Source organism: Xenopus laevis, chromosome 7L, assembly GCF_017654675.1.
Source record: "Xenopus laevis strain J_2021 chromosome 7L, Xenopus_laevis_v10.1, whole genome shotgun sequence".
NCBI lineage: Eukaryota > Metazoa > Chordata > Amphibia > Anura > Pipidae > Xenopus > Xenopus laevis.
In genome coordinates, this window is record NC_054383.1 from 97,175,166 (window position 1) to 97,187,435 (window position 12,270).

The 12,270-nt window shown below is 36.4% G+C and overlaps 1 protein-coding gene across 1 annotated transcript in view; it reads right to left on the bottom strand.

Annotated features, from left to right (window-relative positions):
* The window catches only part of scnn1d.L (sodium channel, non voltage gated 1 delta subunit L homeolog), a 28,149-nt gene that overhangs the window by 12,318 nt on the left and 3,561 nt on the right, over positions 1–12,270 (bottom strand). Inside the window, 6 exon segments of the mRNA NM_001089176.2 lie at positions 234–332; positions 1,676–1,839; positions 3,104–3,207; positions 6,819–7,006; positions 8,325–8,577; positions 9,507–9,824. Coding sequence (NP_001082645.1) covers positions 234–332; positions 1,676–1,839; positions 3,104–3,207; positions 6,819–7,006; positions 8,325–8,577; positions 9,507–9,814 — 1,116 coding nt within the window. The 5' untranslated portion in view covers positions 9,815–9,824.

Here is a 12,270-nt window from a genome sequence, read left to right on the forward strand (position 1 = left end):
TCTCATTTGTGAGCCATTTGCGAAAATGTATTCTCAATGCGAATTCTCAAAAAACGGAAAGACAGGCACAGCAGTAAAATATTTTAGCGTTCAGGAAAAAGCATTGCGAATACAACCATTTGCGAATAAATATATTTATAAATAACCCCCACTGACTATATGAGTTTATTAGGTATGACTTGAATCACGTGCTGATTCAGCAAACATGAATTACAACCATTTGCACAACTCACCTGCATTGTGTAAGATGTGTTGTAAAGTATTTTGATGCTGAGATCACTGCCATCAGATGTGCATTGACTGTATTTTCCACCTAATCTTATTACTTCTTCCTGAAACAATATATGTTTATTATATATTTTTTTCATGAGAATTTTGCAGCTTTATTTACAGATAGCTTATTTACAAACACCGCTTAAAAGAAAAATATTTCATAGGTGCAAAGTGCATAAAAAAAAAGTGCAAAGCCCCATGTTTTTTGTTCGCAATGCACCTTGCCATCACCCTCAGCAGAATGAGAACTGGTATGCAGCACTGGTTCTAACTGAAAGCACTGCATACAGGAGTACAGGAGGGGTGGCACATGGGGTAACCATGCATGTCCATTCACCCACTTTCTCCTTGAATTTGGGAAGGGAGGGGCTTCAGGAAACACAAGGGGGCACAAGGGGGCATAAAAAACAGCAGGATAATATGACACACACTGCCAGGTTCTACTATGTAAAAAACGGCGTAAAATTTTACATGTTTTTTTCTGACTTCCACCAGAAACAATGTAATATAATCTGGCATTCGCATGGCATAAAATTACACACACCTTGATAAATTCGCCATTTATTTTACACAGGTTTTTACACTTTTTTTCGGCAAATTTCGTTTTACACAGAATAATAAATATGCCCCAAGGTGTTTTTAGGTATTTCATCACTGTTCTTTGTGCCTGTGTATATTGTGAATATCGCCTTGCACCACCAATCAGCTCAAGGGAGCAAAGTCTAACTCTTCTCCCCAAACACTGACCACAAGTGCAAAGTTTATTCAGGGCCGTATAAAGGCACCTGAGGGCCTGTGTCTAGGGTGGCAGGTTTTGGGGGTGCCTATACATTTATTTTTTGAAATTTAAAATAGAAAATAAATCGCCCAGCCTCTTCCACAGATTTCCATTGGAAATCCGGTGAAAGAGCTGGGGGGGTTGAGGGGTAGGGGACCGGGCTGGTTTGAGGAAGCGATGTCCCGTGCACGTATCGCATGACGTCACTTATGTGACATCCATACGTGTGACATCACGCACACGACGCAATGACAATGAGTAGGGGGCGTATTTAGGTCCGATGCCTAGGGCAGCATTGAACCTAAATACAGTTCTGAGTGTATTGCATCTATAAGACTTGCACCTGCTGTTGGTAAACAAACTCTATACAGTATATCTTTAAGTACAACTACCTCCTTTAAACCTCAACCCTAGACTTAAGCCCTGTTAGTGTTTGTATTAGTTTCCTGGGATGCCCTCTCTCAGAAAAAAACAACTTTATAATGTTTCCTTCTGTAAAAATACAGGACCTCCATTAAGAACAAATATAATCATTTTGCATGTGGACCATGTAAATGAATGCACCTCCCATAAAAAGACTGAGTGAGCACACATTTGTTACAACATATCCATTACTTAATTTACCTGTTTTACGCTTATTGAAGTCTCTGTTCCTGGCTGTATGTCAAAGCCCTCGTGTTCCACTAGAGGTGGCTGGTTGGGGTTGTGGATCATTATTCTTGCTCCTGCAGCTTGTGACAGGAGAGGCATGTTGTCATGAAGATCAGCCTTCACAACCATAGACAGTCCTGAAAAGAAAATGATTGATTATGATAAATACAAGTATTACTTACTTACTCAGATTTCAGCTGCTTTCTACAATAAAGTTGAGGGAATATCTCAATATAATACACAAAAGCCATGAATATCTTGTAAATTATATCCTTATAAACGGTGAGTACAGATGTCATCAGTTATAAACGGTGAGTTCTGAGGTCATTTCTGTCACATGACTCACTAAAACATGTGTATTATATTAAATAAAGTACCCCCAGTTGCAAAATATGAGGATATTAGAAGTCACCTCGGAGTTCCATGACCTGTATAAAAACACTCTGCCTTAGGCCTTATATTTTACAAGAGGAGGTACTATATTCAGGGTAGCCATCAGAGGGGGACAGGGGGGAGAGTTGTAGGGGGCCCGAAGGTAAGGGGGCCCGTCCAAGCCACACTTACTTGATTAACCGGGCCCGCCATCTTTCTGAGAGCTGCTGACTTTGGGATGGCATGGACGTTTAAGGGGCCCTGGTCACCAATTTTCTCATAATGTGGGGGGGGGGCCCTGGCCACCAATTTTTTTTTCTCATGTGGGGTCCTAGCCACCAATATTTTTTAATGGGGGGGCCCTGGCCACAAATGTTTTTTTATGGGGACCCCTGACCACCAATATCTTTTTATTTTTTATTAACATGTGGGAACCCTAGCCACCAATATTTCTTTTGTTTTTTTACTGTGTGGTGGGGGTGGACCTATGGGGTGGTGAGGGCGGACCTGTAAGTGGGGATTGCGGTGGGGATTGCGGTGGGCGCAGCCCAGGGGGCCCAGGAAATTTTGTCGTATGGGGCCCTGCGATTTCTGATGGTGGTCCTGACTATATTTACTATATAAACCCACACAGTAGGTAAAATCAAGTTGTTTTTACATATTCCAAAGTGCTTTAGAGACTATAGGACTTATTTGTGAAGCAGATTTTTTATTTGGTGCTCAGTGCAGAGCTCAGCAGACAGGGGGTGCAAATGCTCACAGAATGATAACTAAGGGGCCCTTATGAATCACATACATTAGCCCCCCCCTATCACGCTCACACTTGATCAGTTTTATGAGTTGTCACCTAAACTCCCTCTATGTTTTTGGAGTGTAAGAAAAAAAAAAACAGCACCAAGGGGAAACCCATTTAGACACAGAGAGGACATACAGAGAACTCTTTGCATAAAATGCCATTGGACACATGCTTCAAAACAGCAATGCTAACCACTGTCACTTTCTGAAGTTATGTACAAATTAATAAATTACCATACTGCTTTCCGGGCCTGGGTGAATACCAAGAGTTTTCCTTTCCGTGGTTATTAATTGTAAAGCAGTTTCCATAGATTGGGTGATGGAAATGAATATATTCTCTGCAACACAGAGAACACATTATTATTAATTATAACCAATAGACTATTAAACCCGTTTTAAAACAGAATATAAAGTTAGCACTAATGCTGGTTATACTTACGCAGTAAAGAAAATAAAGCACCATTCAAGCCTTTACTCACCTTTACACCTTACTGGACATTTAGAATATATGACTGCTACAATAGCTTGTAATTAGAGCACCATTGCTCTACTTGTAGCTGTCACTATCTGTGTGTGTTTGGGGGATTACATATTGGTACAGGGGGCCTGTTATCCGGAATGCTCGGTACCTGGCATATTCCAGATAAGGGTTCTTTCTGTAATTTGGATCTCCATACCTCAAGTCAACTAAAAAAACATGAATTAAACCCATTTGTTTTGCCTCCAATAAAGATTAATTATATCTTGTTTGGGATCAAGTAATTATTATTATAGAGAAAAAGGAAATTCTTTTAAAAATTTGAATAATGTGCTAGGAGATGGCATTCCCATAATTTGGAGCTTTCAGGATAAAAGAACCGCAGAATAAGTAATTGTAATTTAGCCCCAGTGTGGGACTGGGGCCCACTGGGCTGTCACTTCAGGTGCCCTCACCACAGCCGCTAACTCCTCTGTTCTCATAAACTGAGCCACCAACCAGCCTACACTTTCCCTTACAATGTGCACACGTGATTGAATGAACTGGAGCTCAACTTCTGCTCAGCTGAAAGGTGTTGGACTCTAACTTGGATTTTTGCCAGTTTTACATTATGAGACATAAAAGGCTTTGTTTCATTTTAGATTCAGTGCTGTTTAGTAATAATAATATTTCTCATACTGCATGCACGTCAGATAGATTATATTCAAAAAAATAATCATGTTGTGAAAAGGTGTCTGTGGAGCCCTTTAGGACACTGGGAAGGGAGCTTAGAGGGCCATCTCCAGCCTACAGGCCTCCAGTTGGACAGTCCTATTCAGAAAAGGATCCTTATCAAATAGATATATATTCTAATGGGCACATTTTATAGAGAAAATGTTGGGTCATGTTTTGCCTATAATATAAGCAAAGATAAACTAATTGCTTGCAATTTACTTCACCAAACAGTTTATGTAATTAAGAGTGCAAAGTGCAAATACATTGGTACAATTTTTTACCCATAACCCCAGTGGCCTAACTAGATGTTGCTCATGGGGCCTCATGGGGCCCATATACCTCTTGGGCCCCCCGTGCACCTGTAGTTACGCCCCTGCATAACCCAAATTTTGTTTCTACCCCTGACATTTTCAAAAAATGTTTACCCACAATGCAAGCTTCATTCCCAGAATTCCATTGTTGCAATCAGGTGCAAAATGTTGCAATTTAAAAACTGGCACAAACTTCAAAACTGCAAGGATTTGTGCTGGTTAGTATGGGGTGCTATTGCTGCATCTTGTGAAATTAACAACAAAAGAAATTACATTTGACTCCATAATGTAAAGGGACTGAACCCATTGACATACATAAATAATTGTTCATATGGTTTATATTTTCTTATAATTCTCAAGAGCCTAAAATGATACCCTTATAAATGGTGCTTAGTGATGTCATCAGTGTTAATGATGTCATTTCTAGCACACAACTTAATAACACTTGTGTGTTACAAAACATAAGGAACCCCCTGTTGCAAAATATGAGGATATTAGAAGTTACCTTGGAGCGCAATGACCTTCATAAAAGCACTCGGCCTTCAGCCTCATGTTTTTATATGATCATGAAACTCCTTGGTGACTTATAATGTCCTTATATTTTACAATAGGGGGTTCTTTATTCACTATATAATACACAGCTGCTCACCCTTTAAACAAGAAAAAAGCTTTCTATATAGATTTACGCAATAAATATTTGTGAGATTTCTATAGAGATTTACACAGTAAAAAGATTTATATAGACTTACGCAACAAATATTTTGTGAGCTTGTTTTAAATCTATAACCTATTTATTGTTAACCTTCCATAAAGAGTTTGTAATTTCTTTGTATTCACTTTTATGTATGTAGGTTAAAGCTTCCCATATATGAAGAAAAACTATTAAAACGAAGGAACTTTTTACTGCAGACGCGTCACCCCCCCATAAGCCCCATTTAATGAATGCTAGCATTTCGGATAGATACCGCAATTTCTTTCGTTTTTACATAGTCTAAGTAGCAGGTATAATTTTGTGAGAATACAGACTTTCTTTTTCTACTAGAACTTGTTAATAAATTAGGTTGAAAGTTTGGCCCCAACTTAGGTTGAAACCAAAAGATGTAGAGGGAATGGCAAAAATCCAAATTACCCAAATTAGAAATTTGCTTCCAATTTACAAATGAATTTATAACCGGTGAGGATTCCAGGAAAATTTGGGCTAGATAGCAGTTTCCAGCCTCCACTACCTGGATATGTGAAGAACAACAATTTACCAGCCATTATGGAGTCACCCCATTCTGATTTTACCCCTTTCCTCAGGATATGAGTGCAGTCACTGCTCACCCAATGTACTCTTTAACCCCTACTTGCCTTTGTCTCTTACATCTCTTTCTCCTTCTTCCTACCAGCAAATGTTAGTTATTCAAACCTGTTGTAATTCTGCTCTGCAAAATGGTTGACTTGGTATGTCAACGGAATGTGAAATTGTTTAAAAATATATTTATTAAGTATTGTGAAAAAGAACTGGGTAAGTTACATATTCCCTGAAATGGGATGGAGTTCCTTGGATAACATCTCATATGTTATCCTGATTCCTGTCTGAGTAAAATGTAAAAGACAAACAGGAAATCTGCCTGTGCCTTTAGTCAGAGGAGTTTTTCAGCATGAGATATTAACAGATCAGTGAAAAAGGAAAACATTGGCCCACATAACAGTTGTGTAATTAAATGGGTGGTTCACCTTTCTGTTACCTTTTAGCAAATGGTTAATTCTAAGCAACTTTTCAACTGGTCTTCATTTTTTTCTTTTTTTTTATAGTTTTTGAATTGTTTGCCTTCTTCTGACTCTTTCCAGCTTTCAAATGGGGTTGACTGACCCATCCAAAAAAACAAATGTTCTGTAAGACTACAAATGTATTGTAATTGTTATTTTTAATTACTCATCTTTCTATCCAGCCCTTCTCCTGTTCATATTCCAGTCTCTTATTCATATTAATGTATGGTTGCTAGGGGAATTTGGACCACAGCAAACAGATTGCTGAAATTGCAAACTGGAGAGCTACAGAATAAAAAGTTAAATTCTAACACCACATATAAATAATGAAAACCAATAGCAAATTGTCTCAGAATATCACTCTCTACATCATACTAAAAGTTAATTTAAAGGTGAACACCAGCCCAGACAAGCAAGGTTTCCCATGTTGTTTTGTGAAAATATTGCAAAAGCACATTCTTAATCTGCAAAGCCATACTATGATCGTCTGCTTTTGTATAACAATACATTAAATATGATAGTCTCCTCTCCCACTCACAGCATTTTCACTTTGAATGCATCTCCATTGTGCTTTCTTAATTGTAATATGCATTGAGGTGATAAAATGAGAGTTTCCCCATCACACTTTCTTTAATTGCTGGATTTGCAGTAAAAATGATGGCTTGATTAAAAGTTGAAATGATCATCAACGTACCGTTCATCACAAGGTACCTCGTTAAAATGACATGTTAAAATGAAATCCTTAGAAAAATTATTTGCTATGTTCAGCACAGCAGGTATATTGGACATGATGTTTATGTAGTGGAATTTGTACCATTCGTGGAGAGCATTAACTCCAGACCAAAACACTTTATAGTAGCAATCGTCTCTTGAGGAATTACACTGAATAAAAGAAAATAGATAATTAAAGGGTTCAATTTTAAGAAATTTACTAAATTATTTCTGCTGTATTTACAATTAGCATTTAAGTAATTCTGCACTATTACAGAGCATGCTTCACAAATGTGCATTTTTATTCCAGATCCTGCAAAGAAAGTAGAAACTGAGAGAATCATGTTCATTCTTATCTATCTGACACCAAATAAAGCTTGTGGGCAAATTGCTTCACAACTATGTTAGCAGGATAATCACCTTTAAGTCAACTTTTAGTATGTTATAGAATGGTCAATTCTAAGCAACTTTTCAATTGGTATTCAATATTTAGTTTTTGTAGTTTTAATTATTTGCCTTTTCCTTCTGACTCTTTCCATCTAAAAAAATGATCTGTAAGGCTACATATGTATTGTTATTGCTACTTTTTATTACTCTATTTAGGCCCTCTCCTATTCATATTCCAGTCTCTTATTCATATCAGTGCATGGTTGCTAGGGTAATTTGGAACTAGCTACCAGATTTATGAAACTGCAAACTGGAAAGCTGCTGAATAAAAAGCTAAATAACTCAAAAACCACAAATAATAAAAATGAAATCCAATTGCAAATTGTCTCAGAATATCACGCTCTACATCATATTAAAAGTTAACTTGAAATCAATCTATGCCAGTATCATCCATTCTAGATGAGGGATGGACATAGGCTCCCTAGTAGTAACTGCCAAGCAGGAGCATGTAATGGAAGCCAGTCTAATTGTAGGTTTCAGTGCACATGCTTGTCATTAGCAATCATCACTAATGAGTCTGTGCACTGGATGCAATGTGACCAGGTTAGAAACAGGTAGTGGTGTTCATTCCATATCTTACATGATGTAAAGTGCTCAGAATAAATGCCGTAGAAGTTGTTAAAGTGGTAGACACAAATGCACAGGTAGGGTTGAATAAATAAAACCAGTGATCCTTGATGCAAATTTGGAACTTCCCCCTGCCTCCTTGCCTTGATTCCATTTTCTACATGTTTCTTATTCCTGCCCATTCGATTCCCAATTGTCCAACAAATCCTGTCTCTAAGCTCTAACAATCCTCCTAGTACTACTAAATATGGTGAACACTTCACACTGCATTTTCTTCCTTCTGCACTAAAAGATCTAATTCTTTGTGCCTAAGAAGTAGACTCAAATTCTAGGGCCTTGATGTTATGCCAAGCGCTGCACCCTGAATTTAATCCCGGTACTTGTATATATACAAGTACATAAGCCCTGTAATTATATAATATCTAATATAAAAGGTATGAAATGTAACAGAATACAATACCCATATTATATTTACCAGCTTAAATCCTACTTTAAATTTCTTCTCCCCTGGTAAAGCTGGGCCCGAACCATTCTCTTGCAACTTCAGCAGCACAATGCTTTCATCCAAATAAAAACCTCCATTGACTTGGCCTGTCAAATTGTTTAGGAGATCCTGTAGATCAACAACTTGCTGTCCTGACTCTGGAGCGCGATATTCATATAGTGAATAAAGTGTTTCATTTGCTAGTTGGTCGAGCTGATTAATATACATATTAACTTGATCAAATCTAAGGAGACAGAATAGATGATAATTATGTGAAACAATAATATTTTGATAACAAATCAAGCATTTGATCTTCAAAATGTGCTATGCTTGTATTGCTAAATATAAATGGTATTGAAAGCAGATATCTATGCAACTGGCTCTAGCTATTAAAACAATGTAGTGGAAGCTGGATGATCAAAAGACCTGTGAAGAACTATGCAAAGCATTGTGGGAAAGGTGGTTTTGACTGGAGTTCTGCTGCACAGTTTCAGAGCCAGCAGTACAAAAAAGGACAAACAAATATGTCTTTAAGTTGCACATACACAAATAACGTCTGTTCATGTATATTGTATTTTGGTATTATTTGGCAAAATAGTATTTTTAGGCTTATATCCCTTTAATCTTTAACATGTAATCCCCAATATCAACATTTCATATGATGGTAAAACACACAGGTGCTTTAATAATTTGCTCCAGATAAAAACAAGTGGCTGCATAATTGGCTCCTGGTAACATTGAACTTGGTATGTGCATTTTATGGGCCTTATGGTGTGTATTGTTCACTGAGGATAATGAGCTGAGGAATAAGTACTACAGGTATAGGACCTGTTATCCACAATGCTTGGGACCTTGGGTTTCCGGATAACAGATCTTTCTGTAATTTATATCTTCATACCTCAAGTCTACTAGTTAATCATGTAAACATTGAGACTGGTTTTGCTTCCAATAAGGCGTAATTATATCTTAGTTTGGATCAAGTACAAGGTACTGTATTATTATTACAGAGAAAAAGAAAATATTTTTTAAGAATCAAGATTATTTGGACAAAATGGAGTCTACGGGAGATGGCCTTTCCGTAATTCTAAGCTTTCTGGATAAAAGGGTTCCTGCTTAACGGATCCCATACCTGTATATATAAATGGAAGTGTCATGAGGATATGAAACACTTACCTGTAGGGGTTCAGATTGCAAATGGTCACAGCTGGAAATATTTTGCCCTTTGACTGCAAGCCTATAATTGTGCTGGTAGGATAAGCCCAATATTGATCTGTTAATTGCCCAAACTGCCAGTACATCATAGCAAATGAGACAAAGTAAAGCACAAGCCAGAAAGTGGTCTTCATTTTGTTCTTTCGAGAGCAGTTGAGACGGACAGTGCCATGGATTGTGGTGTTGTCACAGAAAAACGTTAGCATATCTTCAAAGGAGTCATAAAATTCGATCAAGCCTTCCTTTTTCTCTTTTTCTGTGGACTCCATAATAAAGGATCTAACAATGCAAAGTAAAAATGTTACTTTAGAATTCAGAGAAACATTAAGGAACAGTTATATGTAGTGTATCTTAAAAATAAAGTATTCTAAATCAGGTTCTGAGTGAACCATTCAGTGCAATAGGCAATTAGAACAAGAAAGAAAAGGGGTTAAATAATATTCACTTTATTATTAGATTTTGTAAAGATTGGGGCTTCCCATTATAGACCTGGTTTAAAATGCTTTTCACCACTTCAAATTTCTTATATATATTAAAGAACAGTGTCTATGGGACACAGTCAGAATATCTGCAGTTAGGGTAATATCTGCAGAGAATGCATATTTACTGTCTTAGATTTAGGGGCATATCTACAAAGAAATCAACTGCCCGAAAACTCAGCCAAAACAATAATGGAGTAAAGCTGTTCAATGCCTAATTCTACACAAGTTTTCAATTGGTCTTCAATTTTCTTTTTTTATAGCTTTTGAATTATTTGCCTTTCCTTTAAATTTCAAAAAGTACTATTCAATGAATTTATAAATGAGCGTTCTTTAGGTTTATAAGTAGAATGTGAATTGTGTCTGCATGGATTTACAATATTGTTCCAAATTTTTTTCCATGTTATGTACACGGAAAATTATATGTAAATATGAAATGATCTTTAAAGACGTAATTGCTCAAAGCCAAAAATTACCCATCATTGACATATCTTACCCTAAGACCTAATTCTACAAGCATACAACAATAAACAAGTCCCTGTCACAGAGAATGTGTTTGTAACTTGCATAACTAAGAAGTGCTGCCTTTCAGAGATGTTGTTGATAAAGGCATTCATTAATTATGAGGCATCGATTAATTAGTATCAAGGATGATTCAGATTCTATACGAATGCTCTGTGGGGTGGAGTATCTGATTCTACTGGTATAATTACTCATAGCAACTAATCAAAACTTTAGGTGGAGGATGATCAGTTCAGTTCACTTTGAGATGGTGCTGATTCATCCGAGGGAAAATAGCAATGAGTTAAATGTACGGGTTAATAAAGGGGTGGATAAAAATATTTGGATGTTATTTTCATAAATCTTATATTGAAACTCAAATTAATGGATTAAGCCTATCTAAGACATAGTGGTTAATGACATGGGTACAGAAGTGGTCCAGTGCAGTTATCCATATCCAATCAAATCATTGTTTTCATCTTCGAAAACTATTTACTAGTTGGTTGCAATTAGAAACTTCAATTGTGCAATTTTGTATCTACAATACAGTATGTAAGTAATTGAAACCCACAGTGTACAGGTATGACAACACAGGGGCAAATATAGAGCTTTTAGACAATTCCACATTACTGGCATGTTGTTAAGAGATACACTAAAATAATGTTATCTACTTCCTCTTCTTTTTTAATTACTATTTCTCCTCCTTATTACGGTTATAGTTTAGGGCAGACTTATCAAATAATGAACCGAGGAAAATTCACAGCAACGTAATATCTTCTCCATTTATTAACACTACTGAAACATTTTCTGGACAGTCAAATGTTTTACTGATCTGCCATATTCATCAATACAGATCAGTTTGACAGAATGTGTTTGGCTGCTTTAACCAACTGAATACTATTCTACTGTATGGGGTTTTAAATCTCAGTAGCAGCCTTAAGGCCAACCACTCCATCTAAATTGTTTGTATTTGTACATATTAATTTATTTTCTGGTCCTAATAACTTGACTGTATAAACCTAAAGCTTTTACTATGTGTGGCTGTGCTTAGAAATATGCTTCGACATACATGCCATTTATACATAGTGGGATCTATTATCTGGAAACCTGTTATCCAAAAAGCTTCAAATTATGGGAAGGACATCTCCCATAGACTCAATTTTAATCAAATAATCCAAATTTTTAAAAATGATTTTCTTTTTCTTTGTAATAATAAAATATTACAATGTACTTGATCTCAACTGAGACATTAGGAATCCTTATTGAAGGCAAAAAAATTTATTGGTTTAAATGTTTTTTTTTTGGTAGTCTTACGGGCAGATTTATCAAGGGTCGAAGTGAAAATTCTAATATTTAAATTCTAATTTTGAGGCAATTTTAGTGTACTTCGACTAGAGAATAGCCCAAATTCAAATCGAATTTGAAAAAATTTAGAAAATTCGAATATCAAAATTTATCATGTACTGTCACTTTAAAAATTTGACTTGACATCTAAAACCTGCCGAATTGCTGTTTTAACCTATGGGGGAGCTCCTAGAACCTATTTGTAGTGATTTGGAAAGTTTTTTTTTTTGGAAAATACTTTGATTTGAATTCGATCGAATATGATCCGAATTTGAATCGAACGATTGAATACAGCTTATCTACCCGAAGTTAAAAAAAGTGATTTTTTAAATAAATTTTCGTCAGTCTTTTTTTATTCGAATTTCGAGGTGATGGGAGCTTAATAAACTCCCATCGCCTCG